Genomic DNA, 21,265 nt, shown 5'->3' on the forward strand with positions numbered 1-21,265 from the left:
ACTGAGGGTTGGTATAAGAAGGATCTGTAATAGGTAGTACCTGTTCCATGTTAGTGACTCCTAAGTTGATTCACCCACCTTTTATCTACACTTTAGCTCGATTCCAAGACAATGTAAAGATAAAGCTCTAACAATAAAATAATTCATTTAAAGTAAATTATGTAATCAATATGGGAAATAAAGTGAACAACACGGATAGATTAATACATAAATAAAGTTAGAACAACTTTACAAGCTGAATTATGAACAATAGGGTTGTAACCTCAATTTTGTACCCCAATTAAGATTTCCCAAAAAAGTCCTGCTAAATACTAGGTTTCTAGCTATTAAAACTCCCAATAAATTAGGAAAAAATAAAATCACACAACATGTAGCATGAAAAACGAGCACTGGGTTTTCAATAGGTGCATTTTATCTATTTTACGGTGATTCACTGCTTTTATCTTCAATGTATTTCGCTCGCTCGCTTGCTAGAGAGAGAGAGAGAGAGAGAGAGAGAGAGAGAGAGAGAGAGAGAGAGAGAGAGAGAGAGAGAGAGAGAGAGGGGGGGGGGGGAAGGTAATAAAAATTTAAGTCCAATGTTTAGAAAACAAATTTATTTAACACAAAAGTCTTTTCATACACTGTCACAACAAAATGCAATTGTGCAGAAAGCTCAAGAACTATTCTACCGATGTTTACGTTCACTTGCAATCTTTGATAATAATTTATTGCCACACAAAAATGTGACTACACCAATTCCAAGAAGGTATTTAACAGTCTGGAACATGTTGAGCTGGAGCCAGAATATTCCAAATAATGCAAAAATTCCTGGAATAAACAATGGCAATTAATTTTTTCTTTACACTGTTAAAAACTGTATATTGTGCCACAGAAATGAAAATACCTACCACCTAATCCCAAGTGGAAACCAATTGCAGTAAGAGAAAACGGAAAGTTTGATATGTTGACACCTATTTTCACCCACTGAAACAAGTACATCAATCAATGCTGGCATATAAGAAAAATCAAAGACATGTAAAAATATAATCTGTTTATTCAGTGTATATGTAGTCACATCACTCTCATCAGTAGAACGAAAGTTTTTTTTGTAACATCATAATAAAATCAGGATATGACACTTGTTCTGGGGCTGTAAAACAATTCTTCACATAAAAAATTTATTAGTTAATTATGACTTTCTTAAATAACAACACTTTCCCTTTTCCAAAACGCATATTTCTGAATAAGTAAAATAGAAGAAGAAACAGGTAAAAATACAGTGAAACCTCATTTTTACACTTTTAAAGGTACTAGGGAAAAAACAGTGTAAAATACAAGGAAGATATAAAATGTGGGAAATTTTTTAAGCATTAAAAGTTACATACAGGATCCCTCCTTGCATTTTTCATAACAGGCATCAAATTACTTGTCAGGGACTTATTTATTATCTAATAAAAACTGCTGATGTAACATAACTATGGGGATGTAGAAATGTTTGACTTAAATTCATACATCATAATCGATGTTTTTCTGAAAGACTGCAACTGTCATTCATCACGTAAATAATGAAACACTGCATCAGTTACATTCTGTTTTGAGAATTTATTCTTTCTGTCAAATGCGAATATTCAGGTAAGTATATTGTGTGGTGTCTGCATATGTGGTGTACAGGGTCTCTTTCACTGTAATCATCTTTTTCAGATTATAAGGTATTGTGCCTCCTCAATTACATAAAAACCACACACAATCACTCACATTGTTTGTGAAACATCACAAAAAATACTTGTGTAAATATTTGCACTAGCTGCAAAGTCAGCAAGTAAGTCAACGTAAGCTACAAGTGGCCAAACAACAAAACATACTAAATATGGTTCGAATAACACAAATAAAGACTATCACAACAATCGTGAAGCTGTTCATGCACAGTAGAGATGGTTTGGAATTGGTCACGATACCTTTATTCAAACAAAACCTGGTCACTCCTATCAGCCAACATGCCAGGTAGTGTTTGGTAGCAGCAGAAGGTAAGGCACAAACTGTTCCAACTTTTACCCAGTTCCTGGTTCAGATCTGCTTAGTAGAGCCCCTTGGTGCCAAAACACTTAATGTAATGTTGGTCTACTTGATTGCCAGTGCCATGCCAGCCTAGTGTAACATCAGTCATGTCAGTCTGTTTCTCCATTAACATTTTTTCATAAAGCGTAAATCATTAAAACAAAGCACTCCAGTCTTCAGGCCACGAATGGCCTACCGGTACCCTCAGACTGCCGTGTCATCTTCATGGAGGATGCAGATAGGAGGGGCGTGGGGTCAGCACACCACTCTCCCAGTCATTATGATGGCATTCTTGACCGAAGTCGCTACTAATCGGGCAAGTAGCTCCTCAATTGGCATCACGAGGCTGAGTGCACTCCGAAAAATGGCAACAGCGCATGGCAGCCTGGATGGTCACCCATCCAAGTGCCAACCACACCCGACAGCACGTAACTTCGGTGATCTCACGGGAACCTGTGTATCCACTGTAGCGCAGTTTGACAGTAATGACCAAAAATGGCGCAAATGACAGGAAAACGTTAATTCTGGGAACATAGAAATGGGGGTATACTGTAGTTCTACTTTGCCCCGGCAATCTAATTCTCAATATGGACGTGTGCCTGCAAAAACCAGAAGACCTAACAAAAACATCACTTGCAAAATTGCAGCATGAAAATTAAGTTCAACAATTGCCACTATATCAACTTTAATGGGTAAGTATCCGTAACACTTAGGAAACCACCTGAGCTGAACTAACCAGAATAGATGACGTATTATGCAACTTATAAATATATATACCTTATAATGTAGTGCACACATAAGTAGGGAGGTGACAGGGCAGTACATGGCAACCAATATGCTGCACCTGTCAGTAGCACTTGCTGGATCAGTGTTACTGCACACATTATGAGAGCTATCTTTGTACCCCCCCCCCCCCCCCCCCCCCCACACAGAAAGAAAGAGAGAGAGAGAGAGAGAGAGAGAGAGAGAGAGAGAGAGAGAGAGAGAGAGAGAGAGTTGTATGGGACAGAGCACACTTTGCAACAACGCCAAGTCCTCCGGCCAAAAAAAAAAAAAAAAAAAAAAAAAAAAAAAAAAAAAAAATGTGCACAACGCAGTAGAACGAAGAGTATTCTTCAGTTTTCAAAGGAAATTTATTACTCACCAGTCCTAATAATATCAATATTGGTATACAAAGTAGTCCGGTGAATAGATTGGAAACAAAAACAGGTGGTCTTCGCTCAGGTTCTCTGAATAGATGCTAAATGATGGAACAAAAAAAAAAAAGTTTGTTACTTACAACAGTTCTGAATGTAAATTTCATAAACAAAACATCAAATACATTTGAAGTAATACCTTGATTTCTGGTTTAATGGCATACAAATATGGGTCTTTAGCACCCACAAAAGCTGCACTTTGTTCAGCAAACTTCAAATTCACAGAACCAAGGGTCCATGCAAATGAATTTGATAAAACTGCATCACCAATTATAAGTTCGATAGTGTATACTCCAGACTTGTGTCCAAATTCCGCAGCTTTACCTCCAACATCCTGTAAATAAGAGGTAACATTACAATTACTCATATGACAAAACACTATTACTCTGAAGACTATTTACTAGGCCTGCAATGGATAATACTATTGAATTTTTTGATGGCTATTTCAAAGCCTCTGAATAAACCAATTGAACTAAATTTCACTTCCAACACCACACAAGGGGACCACACCTACTCATAGCACTGCTTTTGTTCAAATTTATGTTATATGCAGGGCTTGGATAAAAAATGAAACCTACAGAAATGGTAGCTCCAGATTCCCAAGCATTTAGAGAAATCTAGGATTTTTGGCATGGGTCGGTAGAGTCACACAGCCATTTATCTCTGTGTAGTTTCCAGATAGTGGTTGGAACGGTGTAAAGACTTTAGACAGGTAATCCCAGGATTGCAACCATATTAGGGAACTTTTTTATTTTAGTTTTAAACTCTTACTTTCTTTATACTGCAAATAAAACGAAATAATGCTGAATGTATATATTCACAAGAGGCATGGAAAGGGAAGGCAAAAATTTCCCAAGCAATGATTGTACTTTCAGCGTCCACAATAACTGCAAATACCTATCCAAGAAGGTGTATTATTAAAGCATACAAAACTTCACAGTCCGTTACTTTCATTTTGACCTTCAAGCAGCTATCAGTAGCTGCACACGAATAATACGAGGGTTGGAACTTAAATAGTAGCAATAGTTATTCACAACCAATGCAAAAGAGTTACTTGTTTGCACCTGTTACTACCCTTCAAAGTAGTCACCAGCGTTGTGGAAGGTGTAGTATACCGTTAGCAGAGCCTGTTCTGCTGACGGTGCGAATGGAGCAGTCTAATGTCTGTTGAATCTCTGGAACAGCTCTGAAGCGAATGCCACGAAGTGGTTCCTTCATCTTCGGAGTCAAATCAAAGTCACAAGGACTTAAGACATACTAATGTTCGCTTTTCGAGCATCATCTGCGACCAGCTTTGCGAAAGCCATGACACTTTCTGTGCAACCCACCCATCATTTTGCACGACAATGCATGGACGCATACAGTATAAGCTGTGGCTGCTCTGTTCAGTCGGTGGGACTGGGTAGTACTATACCACCCACCATACTCCCCAGACTTTAGTGCTTGTGATTTATTTGATTCCGAAGATGAAGGAACCACTTTGTGGCAATCGCTTCAGAACTGCTCCAGAGATTCGACAGGCAGTAGACCACTCCATTCGCACCATCAACAGAACAGGCTCTGCTAACGGTATACTACACCATCCACATCACTGGCAATGAATTCTACACAACGCTGGTGACTACTTTGAAGGACTGTAACAGGTGCAAACATGTAACTTTTGTATCAGTTGTGAATAAATAGTTGCAACTATGTAAGTTCCAACCCTCGTATGTTTCCCTGACTTTACGATAAATATTACCCAGCATGTGTACATCACTAACTGTAAAACAACAGAAGTACTGTCAAACTAATTTCTTGCGTATGTTTTATAGACCCTTCCTGGAAGTTTATTTGCAATCCCAAATTTTCCTTTGCCTTTCATGCCTTTAATAAACATGTCGGTATAGAGTATGTATGTGAGGGAGGGAAGCTGCATCTTTCCCACAGTTCCCGGTTACAAATACACTTTGCTGTGTGAAAACACACTATCCCATGTGAAATAAGTTTATCCATGTTACGTGACTACATACTTTTCCTTAGAGCTGTTAAAACTTGTCAATCCTTTCAATGGTAAGGTTTTATACATCAGCATAGAACTTCCCAGCACTTTAGGAAACAAAACCCAGTGATAAACAAATACAAATTTCACCAAATATGGGACGGTAGCTCCTGAAGCACCGAAATCAAGACTGAACCATGTGTTTTGTGTCAGCCAATACAGCTCGTGTCAAGCAGTCTTACCCATCAATGGCAGTAGATATTCTTAGCTTAGTATATGTGATGCGGTCAGCCAAAAGTAACATCACCATTAAGTAGTAAGCGAGTGCTAATTCACAAACAGGAAAAGTTAATGGTCTGAATCAGAATACCTACAGTACAGCTACAAGAAAAGTTAAGCTTCCACACAGAACATAGGTTGTCAAAATGTATTTGTTGTTTTTCCAGAGGGTGTGGTTAGGCACCAGCTGAATAAGTCTGACAACCAATATTACAAAATTTCACTGCTGTGCACTAAACATTTTGTAGATTACCTGGATGAATACATGTTTCTTCCAGCGCTTTGACTTTTCCACAGGAATGTTACATGTGAAACTGCTAAGGAACTCCTGGCACGTTTTTAATGATAATTATATTTTTTTCCATTGCTACCACGTAATTTGTATTGTGAAAGAACTAAAATAAACATGAAAAACTAACCTTGAAGCTTGGAAATTTTTAGTGAGTGTTACACTTTACAAGAGGTATCACATAGAAACGTGACAGCGAAATTTTCATAATGGCATAACTGGCAGGTTTTATGGGCCCAAAAAAGTGATTGGTCCTCCAAGTATTAAGTTTTAAAAGGTTCAAACACTCTGGATTTAAGAAATTCATTACACACCCTCACACGTAGCATAATTCACTTTGTGTGAAAGTAAATTTGCTTTGGAAGTAACAATTATAAAACCACCATTCGCAATATTTTTGTGCAACCTACCAGAAATGTGCACAGCTGTGACAACATGCTCATCAAAGTAGTCTATTGTTACGACGTATTGCCTAGTCTTCGTCCTAAAGCCTTGATGCATTTTGCTGTTGGTAGGTGTGTGTGTGTGTGTGTGTGTGTGTGTGTGTGTGTGTGTGTGTGTGTGTGTGCGCGCGCGTGCGCTTTGTTGTTATAAATGGCAGTTTTTCTTTGCAAGTAGAATTTTATTTTGGTGTTTTTCTCTCATTTATGTTTTACTGCTCCGGTTTTCAGCAGGAGCAGGTTAAAGTAAAATTATTTGTTAGAATATCAGGTCTTACCAATCAAAGTTGCAAAAAATGTAACTGAAAACTAAAACAATGAAAAATTTCCAGTCTTAAAAAAACCAAAGTTTTTAACGAATGAAAAAATTCCCACATTTTCCCTGGATTTCTGAGCTCACATACACCCTGTAAAAATAATATGTCTTTTGCATTATTTTGGTCATTTGCAGTATAAATAACACAAATTGAAAATAAGTTTCCACATTCGTTTTCTGGTGCCCCAATCGTCTGGAATCTATGCTAAAGTAAATGGATATGTACCTTAAGAACTGGACATACTGCAATAGAGTGCATGGCCGAGTATTTCATTTCTAGAATTTTACCATCAATATAAGGAAAACACATTGCTAATCACCGAAAAGATGAGAAGTTGAGTGCAAACAGCCCCAATAGACACACACTTACACATAGATTATTGGCCAAAGCCTGCTTCAGTAAAGCGGGCGCGCACACACACACACACACACACACACACACACACACACACACACACACACACACACACACACAGAGAGAGAGAGAGAGAGAGAGAGAGAGAGAGAGAGAGAGAGAGAGAGAGAGAGAGAGAATTTGCTTTACAGAAGGCGGCTTTGGCCAAAAGCTGTTTCTTTTAATGGTGTGCCTGCAATTCAGGGTGTCATTTTTTAAGTGTATCAATATCTCTCTTCCCTGCATTGTTGATATTCCAAATTGAAGACTTCAGTGTTTGATTTAGCACTTTATCATGTTATGATTTCTTCCCATAATAATTGAGTGCTGGAAGAATGACAGCTCCAACACTTATATGGACACTAATTTATTCGAGTTGTCTTGTGGTCCGAGCGGAAGTGATATCTATGGTAACTTAAATATACTTCTAGATTTCTCAGTGAATACTGATTCTTAAAACTTTGTACTTAGGCTTTAGCTGGATAATTAGCCTTTCTAGAAGAGTCTGATAGTTCACGTTTTCCATCATTTCAAAGAATTTCCTACAAGTCAAACCCGAGACCATTTATGCTGCTCTTTATACAAGAGGTGGTGCCAAAAAAATTGAATTATTTTTTAAAAGCTATATATTTTCTAATTGTTTACGAAACAACCTCAGCCCCTTCAAAATACTCTCCATTACAACTAATTCATTTGTACCGCCAGTGCTTCCACTATTTAAAACATTATTTACAGTCATCTTTAGAAATGGCTGCTAGGTCCTCCCTCATTTTTTCCTTGACTTTTCAATATTGTCAAATTGGTGTCCTTTCTTGCCCCTTTTCATGTGTGGAAATAAGAAGTCACACAGAGCAACGTCAGGGGAGTAACGTGATGGCTGTGAGTGCAGATGTGTTGTCGTGGAAGAACCAGTCTCTTGTCTGCCATAAATTGGGTCTTTCTCAAAGAATATTGTAATCCCTATTCACTGACAGTTGATCAATTGTCCGTCAACAGCCAGACAGTTGATCAATTGTCCGTCAACAGTCTGGGAGCACAAGCTCTTGAAATTTTTCAATATTTTCATCAATTCTGGCAGATCATGGATGTCCAGAATGAGTTGCGTCATCAATCAACATGCCACCATTTTCAAAACTGAACAAACCACTCCTACACTTGAGTTTTCCCTTGGTGTCATCTTGGTAAGCTGTTTTCAACATTGAAACAGGTTCAGCAGAATTTTTAACCAAGTGGAAAACAAAATTTCACAGCTGCACACTGTTCACTAAAACTTGTTATCATAAAGATCTAAACCAAAACAAAACAGCACTAGCAAAAACAATCACATCAAGGAAAAGAACACGCCAGGTCAACAACACAGGTGGCACTGAACTGGCAACGAGTTGCACAACAAACACCTAGCAGCACAAATGGCAACGAGGTACACTATAGAAGCCTAGTGGGAGAAATTCTTAGAACACAGGCTCTGCCTTTGGCAATCTTACCAGTTTCTTTTGGGTACCCCTTTGTACATTCAATACCCCTGTTCATGCTATTTGTCATGAGTCCCACACACTTTAGAAACATTCTAGGATGAGGATAGCTTGATATCACATCCAATATTACAGCTGGAAGGTCCTAGAAAGAACCATGTACATCCATGTCTAGGGACAAATTCAATTTAGCGAATAGATTTTTGGGGTTATCTGGTGGCCTCCGCCCCTCAGCTTTAGATATTTGCCTTTAAGTAAAAGACATTAGCTACCACAAATTAACATTCCATCTAGCTATTAGAACTCAGCTGTGTACCATTACACAAATGCACAGGTTGTTAAACCTATCAATTCTTTGTCGATTTGAAGATGCAGACTATTAATAAACTTACTTACTAAACTTAATAAAATTACTAACACCATCCTCGTGAATACTGTTACCTATGGTGATCTATATCTCATCCATCCATCCATCGTGATTAGATTTTTCTGCAGTCACATCAACAGTTAACACGCAATGAGTTACATGAAAAAAACTACTAGTAGTACAAGTATTATTTAGCATATAGTATGCACAACCTTAACTCATAAAAGAGCACTTATTGAGGAAATCTGGCGAGACTAATATTAGATACTTTGAGGTTATTAATACGTCATCTACTCTGTCCCAAGGTGTAAGATACACTTTTGGCTGCCATGTGAACATGCTACACCACCTTAAAAGTTATCAGCTTCAGAACTACCCTGCTATGCTATGGAAAGGTTGCAGCATCTTTATGAAAGGGAGATGAACCACAAATGAAATACAATGATACACTGGGAATGTGCTATTATCATTCCAAATGAGTACCATGTTCATTATAAGCACCCTCGAAGACAAAAAAAAATAACAATATTTCTTCAGATTTTATTAAGAAATAATCTCTTATTTTAAGGGACAGTGAACAGACAGGTGTTTTTAACTGAATAAAATCAATGTTGTGTCTGCCAACTCTCAATTTATAAATCAATCTGAGCCTACATACTCCAACCCCAAACACTGCAAATTTTACAACCAATTTTTTTGCTGTTAACCAAATAAAAATTTTTACCTGGAAGCTCCAACTTACATCTCTATTACCTACACCTCACCTATTAAACAAGTTTCTGTTATATATTTTTTTATTTCTATTCACACTCTGGATTTTAAAAGTGAAACAATAACTCACCATATCAAATTTATACGTTTTTGAAGTATCAGGTTCAGCTACAAATATTATTTCTTGGTTGGTATCCTTTTTATATAATCTGACAAATGCTTGGTGTACTGTCATTAGTTTATTAGTAGTTTTGTCCTTCAGAGTAAATTTCATAATAAGCTTCTGAAGAGAATCTGCTTCAATTGTTGTTGCTAACTGGTTTGGGAACAATACTCTGGAAGTATAAAATTCACATTCAGTTCACTGTAATAAATCATCAGTATTTAAGGACAGGAAGATAAAGAACCAGTGATCTGGAACACAATTTATTAAGTAAATACAACAAATGGCACATTAGCACACCAAGAAGAAAAATTTTAAGATAAGGAAATCAAATATAGACAGCAAAAATATTCTAGGCCCATCTAAAATAGCATTTAAGTTCTGTCTGATCATGCTGTGCAACAACCTTCTTTGCAAAGAATGTGCACTGCTTATCAAGTTTCTCTGTCCCAACCGTATAGCTGCAGTGTTACCAAACAAGGCAGTAAAATTATTGGGACAATACGGAACACTATGAATGGTACTCACTTTGTTAACTTTGGTTGTGTGGTTTGATCTGCATCAGCAGTGCCTATTTCAACATTTTCAACAGCTACTGCACACATGACTTTTATTGTGAGAGAGGCTCCAACATTTCCAACCAGACGTGGATCAGGTTTTGCTAATGCTGCACTAACTGTAAGTTTGTACAGTCCTCGTTCTGGTTTAACTTCCATCAAATTTAATGAATACATAGTCCTGTACAAAAAAATTAGAATGAACTTCCCTTATTAATGTATGTTGATTATTGTTCAACATATATTAAGCATCTTAGAAACAGCATTAGACTACTTAAACAAAATGTCAAAGTCAATGGTGTGTATGTGAAATTTAATATCATGAGGTGAAACTATGAACAAAAACGTAAAACATACCTGTCACTTGCTGATTGTTCAAATTTTTTTTTTGAGAGTACAACTACTTCATCACCAACTCTTGTGGCACTCTCAGCAGTCACTGAAAGTGGATCTGAACTTAAAGGCTTCCCCAGAAGATTGCTGACTTTAACAGAAACCTTTGGCTGATCTGAAGAAACAGCTGGTGGGCTTGCCAAAGTAATTGCCACTGGTAAATGGAACTACAAATAAAATTGGAAGTTAGTTTTTGTAAGTGATTATGAAGTACTATTTATAGAAATAAAATTTTATCAGTCCATGTTCATTTCTGTCAATGATATTCAGAAGAACGAAAGTTTTCAAAGTACATCATATTGAAATGTAACAACAAAAGAATAACAGAATTACTGTAGTTCATAGAAATTAAAAGTCAATAAAACTGAACAAAGAAATTCAATCAACAACAATACATTCCTCAGATGCAGTCATCAATATAGGTTATTAAATTATGTCTTCTGTAGAAAAGGGGGGGGACCTGAAACATGTTGTTCAACTTTTCTTTCTGGAAAGGATCCGACATATGCAGCCCACATACAGAAACATCATTAAATACAATCATTGCACAATTTATAGGCACATGACCAGTTCTATAAACAGACAGATGGAGGTGTGAAGGGGTGCACTTGTCACCTATTACTGCCAATCTGTTTATGGATGATTTCAAAAAGTGTTCTGGAGCTTGCAGGGTGGGAGGAACAAAAGACAATGTTGGGCCCAGCAGCTTATAGGAAGCCAATGTGACAACCATGCACTGGGTGAGTGATAAGGTGGCACCAAACTACGGCATTTTTGTCTTATGTAGAAAGCATTTCCAAAAGAATTAGTCAAATTCTGCAGAAACACAATGTAAAATGTATTTATTTATGCCATCTAAGATCAGGGCCCTTAGGGGTCTGCAAAAGGATGATCTTTGTGTGCATATGGTGGGTGTCTACCGAATCCCTTGGAGTTGTGTCGTATCATACATTGGTCAGGCTATTGCGACCGCAAAGGACCAGTGACAATAAGGAGGTTCTGATGTGCACTTCAAGCTATTCTCTATCTCGTAAAATAATAGAGGGACAGAGTTAGTGTTTCCTCACTCACTGGTAATTAATATTTACAACTGGTAACTACTGGCATAGGTCATCTTTGGTTGCATGGTGGCATTAATGTTTACACTATGCGTGCATGTGTTTTCTTTCAGCATACAACCTCCAAACCGGAGTTTTAAAGTTTCCTTTCACAGCACTAACTCACTACATTTTCAGCTTGGAAATGACAGGGTGTTCACATGTCAAAATTCTGAATTGTTGAATACATCACCCTGCCACATTCCTGTAACTTCTTTGAACATTTGTACACAAGGAGAAACAAGAAGTACAACACAGTTACTTCCATTGGTCCACTACTTTCAGATCTACAAAATTCAATTATGGTTAAGCCTGAGCACCCTTTCTATGGAAGAAATCTGGAGAACAGCCATGAGTTCACTGCAAACAGTATTTATCTTGCATCTTCAATCCTGGAAACCAATTAGATACATTTTGTTGATTCAAACAATTAAGCCATAATTAAACAACATTATGTATCCTCATGATACAACAGATTTTTCATATTAACCCTACACATACACTGTGTTACTTCTTGCCCTCATACCTTATCTTAGCTTTATACTTAAAAATCAGTTCTAAGACTAACTCTGACAAACACACCTTGTTATTTGTAAGAGTATTAAGAACTTCTAGTAAGCTGTATGCCCCTTTTGGAGTTTGGACTGAGCGCCGACTTAGGAAATAATTGGCAAACTTCACAGCTTGATCTCCTGTAATTGGTGGTGGCTTATTGATGGTACCAGCAAGTTTGTAAGCTCCATTAACCAGCAAAGCTGAAACAAAGTTGTAATGAATAACCAAAGCTACATGTATGATTTACAATGTAATGCAGGTAAATAAATACATGCAAGCAGAAAAGAAGATACTGTTTAGTTAAAGATTTAACCCTTTCATTGTGGATGTGTTAACTCGTGCCTCGGCATTCCCCTGGCGCGGCTGACATGTATACAGCCTTGGGTCTTCCCTACAGCGCTAAGCTACAGAATCTGAGAATTCTCGACTGTCAAAGTGGAAAGAGACTGGATTTGAGGAAATTTATTGTTTTCTTGCTGTTTGCCTTCTAATGGCACAACTTAAGAAGGGAAAACTAAGTGATTATTGGTCCAGAGACACACTTTTGAACACACCTGTTTTCAGCGAAATTATGTCCCGAGGCCATTTTTTACTACTTCTGAGAATGTTACACTTCAGTGATAACTCTGCTAGTACCGGAGGCAACAGCCTATTTAAAATTAGGATGATTGTTGACCAAGTTCATAAGAAGTTTCGTAATTCATTTCGCCCACATCACAATGTTTGTATAGATGAAAGTGTCTTACTGTTCAAACGACAATTATCTTTTACGCAATTTATTCGAACCAAACAAAGTAGATTCGTAGTAGACACAGTCAGAGTAAGAGAGACACAGTCAGAGTAAGAGAGACACAGTCAGAGTAAGAGAGACACAGTCAGAGTAAGAGAGACACAGTCAGAGTAAGAGAGACACAGTCAGAGTAAGAGAGACACAGTCAGAGTAAGAGAGACACAGTCAGAGTAAGAGAGACACAGTCAGAGTAAGAGACACAGTCAGAGTAAGAGAGACACTAAGACACAGTCAGAGTGGGTTTTAGATTTTATTGTAAACACAAATGGTTGAAACAGAGAAGACTGACAGAAATACTGGTGAAAAAATAAAGAAACCGCAATGTATTGTAGATTACAATTCAAGTACGGGTGCAGCTGACCGTTGTGACATGTTACTCAGCTCAGTGGGATTAGTGCGTGAAACTGTGAAATGGTATAAGAAATATTTTTTTCACATTCTGGATTTGTGCATTCTAAATGCTCATGCTATCCGCCGGCTGGAAACAGGGAAAAACATGGCACTCGCGGAGTTTCACCTTTCTCTCATAAGGGAGATTGCAGAAAAGCTGGTAGGGGAAGGCGCTATGATGAGAATCCTCTGCGATTCACAGGGAGACACTTTCTGGCTATTATCATGAGTGGACATTTGCAGAAAAGTACGCAAATGCGCAGATGTGTGGTTTACATGAAACAGAAAGTGCACCGGGAAACTAGATACCAATGCAAAACTTGCAATGTTACATTACGCGTTGCACCCTGCTTTGAGACTTATCATACACAGAAGCATTAATAATCACTGGGAACTAAATCTGAGAAAATTTATCGATACTTCTGAATGAATTACTACAAAAAGGCAAAAAAGTAAAGAAAATATAAATCTATTTTTAACTTTGCCAGTGCCAGTCCAAAGACCGGATCGAAAAGGACGGGAAATAAGATACAACCGGTGTAAAAATATTCAAACGAAGCCCGACTTCTTCAAATGAACAAACTTGGTGATTAAAATGGCGCAACATTATAATAAAACCCATGCATTAATGTGCATACGATACATTTAAATTATTAACACATAACATGGACAGTTATATTCTTTTATCCTTACTAGTACAAATGTAGATCACACACTGTCTACTTGTAGAAAACATGTTTTCCAGAACTCATTTAAACGCTTTTGATCAACAAGCAACAACATGCCAAAGTTAAAACTCTTTTCTCAGTGTGATTTTTCTCACTACTTTGCTCTGCTGTTAGCCAATGTTGAAAATTAAACTCATTGCTTTGGGGAGGGTGGGGGGCTTAGAATTTGTTGTTCAAATGAGACTGGCTTTGAAGCATGAATAGAAAATGGCATTTGAAAAAGAGGTATCGAATACACCCTGCTTTCATCTTTTCATAAAAATCAACATCTTTTCAACTAATTTGTAGATCACTGGAAAGTAGTAAGGGAATAAAAAATTTTATTCCTCGTCATTGTGCAGTCCATCTATTGCACTCTAAATTTCATTTTCATCATGCGTTCACACTACTAGACATGGTAACCCCAAGTTGACATTGTTTTTGGGCCTGATTTTCACACCCAACTATCATTCCAGTTGCACAGCTTGATATGTTTTATAGAGCATAGTTTTTTTTTTAGCAAAATCGGAACGAAAATACCACATTGGCGTTTTTGCAAAATCTTCAATTTTGTGCTTAATTCATTCAGTACCGAAAAGTGCTATGGAAATGAAACTGTATATTTCAGAACCTTTGGTTTCTAGGTTACTACATTCATCACAGCATTAGTTCAGGAGATGCAAGAAGCCCGAAAATTTTTTGGGCGCCTATTTCTCTGGCCAATTTACCCACAATGTTGTGGCTCAATATGGCTTGTAAAATTATTTTCATTATTATTCTTAAGAGAACGCATAAAGTTGTACAAGATGGCCAAATTTTATTTCTTAACAAAAGCTATTGCCCTAGATATTGCAGCTCAAAGTCGCCAAAAAACCAGGCTGGCTCTGCGCGAGTCACATTCAGTCGAGAAATATTCAGCATAGGGCGGGTTGAGCAGTGTGGGCCGATACCGGTCCCGGCGGCAGCTCCGAGAGAGGGGCACGCAGCACAGGTAGACATATTATGCCGCAGGCTGTGGCATCTCAGCGCACCAAGCTGGTGGTGTGCCTTCAGCAGTCAAAGGGTTAATTCAAAATCACAAACACTGTAAGCACGCCAAACTTGAACACAGGAATAAAATATAGACTAGTTCAAATCATTCTCAAAATTTGCAACAACATACTTAACCTAGGAATTTTGATGCTACATCAATTTTTTAACAAACCAATTTATGGTCAGTTACTGGTACAGAACCTACCTATAAATTACAGTATTACAAACTTGTTGACAAATGGATCAAATATCAAAACTTGCAGAATCCAATGTTCACTGATACCATTTGACACAGAACTGACACACTAAGGAAACCATGATTGAAAATCCACTACTGAACTGCAGTTACTGCACAAACAACTGTCACAGAAGCTTGTACCACAGATACTCGAGCATTGTTGTTGTTGTTGTCGTCTTCAGTCCTGAGATTGGTTTGATGCAGCTCTCCATGCTACTCTATCCTGTGCAAGCTTCTTCATCTTCTAGTACTTACTGCAACCTACACCCTTCTGAATCTGCTTAGTGTATTCATTTCTTGGTCTCCCTCGATGCCCTCCAGTACTAAATTGGTGATCCTTGATGCGTCAAAACATGTCCTACCAACCGATCCCTTCTTCTAGTCGAAATGTGCCACAAACTTTTCTTCTCCCCAATCCTATTCAATACTTCCTCATTAGTTATGTGATCTACCCATCTAATCTACAGCATTCTTCTGTAGCACCACATTTCGAATGCTTCTATTCTCTTCTTACCCAAACTATTTATTGTCCATGTTTCACTTCCATACATGGCTACACTCCATACAAATACTTTCAGAAATGACTTCCTGACACTTGAATCTGTACTCTATGTTAACAAATTTCTCTTCTTCAGAAACGCTTTTCTTGCCATTGCCAGTCTACATTTTATATCCTCTCTACTTCGACCATCATCAGTTATTTTGCTCCCCAAATAGCAACACTCCTTTACTACTTTAAGTGTCTCATTTCCTAATCTAATTCCCTCAGCATCACCCGACTTAATTCGACTACATTCCATTATCTTCGTTTTGCTTTTGTTGATGTTCAGCATATATCCTCCTTTCAAGACACTGTCCATTCCATTCAACTGCTTTTCCAAAAAAAGAGTTGTATGTGAAGGAAATGACTGACTACTAACGGAAACACTCAATACACATATGACAATTGGAAAGTAAAAAATGTGGGTGTGATAATAGGAAGATGGAGTAAGAATGGGGATTGGGCAGATAAAGAAAGAAGAGTCATTCCACATCAGTTCAAACAGTTTGAGAAAGCATTCCAGCTCAGTCTCAGATTTGGCTGAAATTTAGCATATGAATATTTTTTGTAGTAGGCCTTTCGTGAGCTAAACACACATGCATGTCCACATCTTTCATACAGACAGTTACGTGCACAGGTAAACAAAAAGATTTAGAAAGCACCAGGAAAATGTGGATTTTCAAAGTGTTGAAGCACAAAAGGGACAGTGACATACAAGCCCAATTTAATACATTGCATAAGTTACCCATGATGTAATATGTCTCAAAGTTTCAACATATTACTGCAAGGCATATGTGTAGAACAGAAGTTAATAGATTAGCAATTTATAGCGATGATGTCGACAGCTGTAGTCTGATGATATTCATTTCATGCTGCCACGAACTGCTGGAGTTGGCAGTCACGTATGCATGAGGTGTGCTTGCTTGTGTGTCTCTCTTTTACTGATGAAGGCAGTGGCCGAAAACTTTACGTAGTGCCTTAATTGTGCTTGTATGTAAATTCATGTACCTTCTTTACGATAAGTAGCTATCTGACTTTCCCTACATGGTTGATATTTCTACTGAAGTTTCCATTCTTTGAGATTCATTTCTTGTTTCACATAAAGCTGCACCAAGTGTTGGGAATAATTTAGCAAATGAAAGTCAACAATGGAAGCATTCAAAACAGGATAAATCATTGTGGGGTAGAAAGGAAAAAGGAAACAATCAAGCATCACAGGTTACTCAGGCTTTCAAGGTTCTATATCAAATTGCTCCATGCTGTTGTGGTGAAGCAGTATGGAGGCAGAAGTGTGTGTTATTGGTGTTTTTGTTCAAACAAGTTGCAGCGTTGATAAAGCACAAGAATCTGAATGTCATAAACAGATGTAATTAAATGTGGCATTCGCTTTGTACATGATCTGGATTAATCACGCCATGATTTGTTGCTATACAGATCTGGCACGTACCACAAGCATACGAGTACAGTTCCAGGAAACTTGTGTGTCATCACCAAATGAAGTGTTGCTGGTTAAGTACTCTTTCCTAGAAATATGTTGATTTGAGCCATTTCGGATACATAAGGAGGGAGTAAGAGGCAGTCTTAGAAAAGCTGGTATAAAATCAGTGTTGAAAGTGAATCAGTATACAGGACTTAAAATGAACAAAAATTATGATCCAGGTGTCACACAAATGTGAAGAATATTCTGATGAAGCACATGATGGTGACAAAAAGGTACCAGCCACTAGTCACAGCAGTTGCACATTTAAATATTTCAGTGACTGCTCTTGGTTTGTCTCCCATGAAGATACAGAATTTTTGGAAAACAGACAGACCCAGTTATGGTGGAAGATAACTATAAGAAGCTGAAATGGAAATGAAACACCAAATGGCACACACTAATGGTGGCTGAGTAAGAACTGTACACTCCAAGGGAACAAAAATCAGAAATGTGCACAATTTGAAAGAAAAATGTATTGTAACCACATGCCAGAAAAAGTACTGTTCTTAACATTGCATCTTCCTTTTGGTCTATTGAGCATACTGCAAGAAATTTAATGTTTCTATATACATGGTAAAGTAGACCAGGTGAAATGAAGCAACCCGAGGACTGCTTACAGAACTTAGGGCACACGAAAAGTAAACAACTGAGTTCAGAAAAAGGTGCTAGTGTCGGAGTTTAATGAAAATGATGACTACAGCTGAATAATGCCTGGCAAGAAAGAACAGGTTATGGTAAAAATGGGAAATGTACATGTGTAGATGAAAAAAAACCTAATATTTCTAAACTATCTGTAGAACTCAAGGAAATGTTTCCCAATGACAAAGTGGGTTTACTGCCTTTTCAGTCTGCAGCCAAAACGTGTTGCGCCTGTAAGTGTAAGCGGCACACACCATGTATATGTGAGACTTGTCGAAATGATAAGTCAATGTTTGCTGCTATTAAAGATCCTAGTCTGGATTATAAGAATGCAATGAAAATGCTAGTGTGTGGATATTAGTGCCTACAAGAGCACACACAGGTGAAGTGTATGGGCAACATAAAACTTGCAGAACATATGAACAGTACACTGTATGGTGATCTCTTTATCAATGATTAACTTATTTTTTCTAAACAATGAACACAGACTGGACAACTCTTGAAAGAAAGCAAAGTACAGTGGGAGATTTTCTTGTGAACTGTATTGTGTGGGAAATACCTAACTGCACACAGCTTTACAATAGCAAAATCTGCAGATCTACTGCAGTGAGGATCAATTGAAACATGGTGAAATTATAGTAATTCTGGACTTATGGTGCAACATGTTATTCTAGGATATCACTGGGACAACGGCCAAGAATTTGTCCAACCATTTACAATTTACTAAAGAGATGAACCAGGTGGTGTGCCTGCCATGAACTTTTGTGTGAACCAACAATTATAACTGCGCAATTCTTGATGCCATTGCAGTTCATGCCCACATACACACTGTCATGTTATTTACAAGCAGCCAGCAGCCTCTCACACATTCTGCAAAATACTTCCATAATGAGACAGCCAGCCAGTACAAAAATCATAAAAATCTTCAAAACTTATGTGTGTATTACTATGAACTTCAGAATCATACAGACTGGAATTTTTTGGCAGCAACATCTGCTGGTATATAAGTAGGCTATGTGACTGTACTGGTGCTACCGTTAAGCACATGGTATCATTACCTAATCTTCAGCACCCTGTGGAAGGCAACATTCCAACACCTTAAATTATTTAACTTTGTACAGAAAAATGTCCCCAGCATAAAATCATTTGATGTTTCAAAAGATGAAGCAAAATCTGTTGAAGAGTTTGAACATGTTAAAACATGTGCAAATTAGCAGACCTTTGGGTTATAATTATTGGTTCACACATGGCATGTCTCTTCACAGTGCACATGACCCTGGATTCAGAATCAAAAGTGGCAATGTACTACCAGGTTGCTATGTTGCTGCTATTTATGGCAAATGGTACTCAGGATGTGCCAACATGCTGTGAAGCAGAAGGTGATGTATTAGTGAACTTCATGGCACCAGCAGGACCAGCAAGTCATTTCAATGGGCATGTTAGACAGACATGAGTTTAATTCCTTTTTAACATATTCTAATGACCATTATAGTTCCTATACTGAGTCAGGATGACATTACAATTTGCCATTTGATGTACAGTGTACAGTAGGTAGAGGATAGGGAAACTTCTGCTCTAAATACCCTGTTTTGTTGACGTTAAGGTAGATTATGTTAATCTACTCATATGTTGCTGCTCAGTGATCAAGAGGCAACGGAATAACAAGAGCTTAAGATTATTTTTTGTTCTGCAACAATGGTCATATCATCAAATACAAGTCAACTTTTATAGTACACAAATGCCTTGCAATAACATGTTGAAGCTGAGACATTACGTTATGGTATCCTTAGGCAGTGTTTGAAATTTGGCTTTATCACTTGTCCCTTTTTTGATACCACTCTTTGAGAATTCAAGTTTTTCCTTCTTTCATATGAAAGTATCTCAGTATGAGCCAAAGGTGTGGATGTGGTGCATGTTCTAGCTTACATCTCTCTCTCTCTCTCTCTCTCTCACACACACCTACCTCTGGGTGAATTATATTTAGCAAGCACCTACAATACGTATCTTTTAACAAGTTACCTTTTTAGCACAATTTGAAATTCGTATTCCCGTCAGAAACATGTTGGTGTTTTGATACATTGAGTGTGTTCCCTAAGTGGATGTTACTAGATGGTAAAATTTCACTGAACAGTAAGGAAAAGTCACAAGCTTTTAAGCACTGAAGTTTAACTGTGTTATATTTTCTGGGTCACATCACCTTCTTTCGCAAGCTATAATGCTGGAACTAAGCAGGGGAATCTAGTACTTTTTTACATGAATGATCTACACAATGTAGCATTGGTGTATTAATTTTCAGCCAAATATGAGCTGGAGCTCGTAGTTGAATTAACATTTGAGTGACACAAAGGACTTAAGGCTCAGTTTTCCTGCACATACCTGTGATGCTTAGGCCACCTTCAAACTGCAGGAAACGGCTATCTACTTCATCTGCTTGCACTATAGCATCTTCAATTCGATCGAATGCGAATGTCCCATCAGCTCCAAGCAAAACAGCAATATGGAAGGAATACCCCAAGCTGCATGAAAATATTTAAATTAGAAATATAATACATGCAACAAAAGATTTGGATTTCAATCAAAATGTCAACAGAGCAACAACAACAACACCACAAGATATAACATACTTAAGAAGGCTGTCATCTTTCTTCAAGGCCGACTGCAGACCTTTTATTAGCTTCTGTGTATCCCATTTGCGCTGACCTACACTGTTCAGAGCATGCACGGCATAGAACAGGTCAGGAACTGTAGAAGCATCATTGTTCAGTACATCTGTAAGAGACTAAGAACAAGACAACTTTCATATTCAGACATTGTAACAAATCTAATTGAAATATCATCTAACCTTTAATAAAATTTAGCCATTACAAACACTTTCAGTGACTGCCCTAATTTCCTATCAATAATTAAGTTTGCTATAACTTCAGGTAAAGTCAGAAAATATATTTCAATAATGGGTATAGCTTAGATGAGTATTTTCGTCCACATTATTTACGTATATCGTACATGAACTACAAAAAATGTTTTCAGATGTCTACTTTGTCAATTTTGCTGTAGTATTTCAGACTTCTGGAGAGGTTTAATTTGATAGTTTATCGAGCCTTAATTAAATATGATTTAACGTGCTTTCATCGAAAAAGTAGCAAGACTACTCAAACATTATACAAGCTAGCTATTAATAAACGAATCACTGTTAGTGCCATA

The 21,265-nt window shown here is 37.6% G+C and overlaps 1 protein-coding gene across 1 annotated transcript in view; it reads right to left on the reverse strand.

Moving 5' to 3' along the window:
- Positions 1–579: 579 nt before the first annotated feature.
- Positions 580–21,265, reverse strand: part of LOC126336942 (dolichyl-diphosphooligosaccharide--protein glycosyltransferase subunit 2) — a 74,556-nt gene continuing 53,870 nt past the window's right edge. Inside the window, exons 4-13 of the mRNA XM_050001118.1 lie at positions 20,689–20,843; positions 20,441–20,580; positions 12,275–12,447; positions 10,560–10,762; positions 10,174–10,383; positions 9,613–9,817; positions 3,373–3,567; positions 3,182–3,277; positions 891–966; positions 580–810 (exon numbers count right to left, since the gene is read on the reverse strand). Of these exons, the coding sequence (XP_049857075.1) occupies positions 668–810; positions 891–966; positions 3,182–3,277; positions 3,373–3,567; positions 9,613–9,817; positions 10,174–10,383; positions 10,560–10,762; positions 12,275–12,447; positions 20,441–20,580; positions 20,689–20,843 (1,596 nt within the window). The 3' untranslated portion in view covers positions 580–667. The remainder of the gene's footprint in view (positions 811–890; positions 967–3,181; positions 3,278–3,372; positions 3,568–9,612; positions 9,818–10,173; positions 10,384–10,559; positions 10,763–12,274; positions 12,448–20,440; positions 20,581–20,688; positions 20,844–21,265) is intronic.

This window comes from Schistocerca gregaria, chromosome 2, assembly GCF_023897955.1.
Source record: "Schistocerca gregaria isolate iqSchGreg1 chromosome 2, iqSchGreg1.2, whole genome shotgun sequence".
Classification (NCBI taxonomy): Eukaryota; Metazoa; Arthropoda; class Insecta; order Orthoptera; family Acrididae; genus Schistocerca; species Schistocerca gregaria.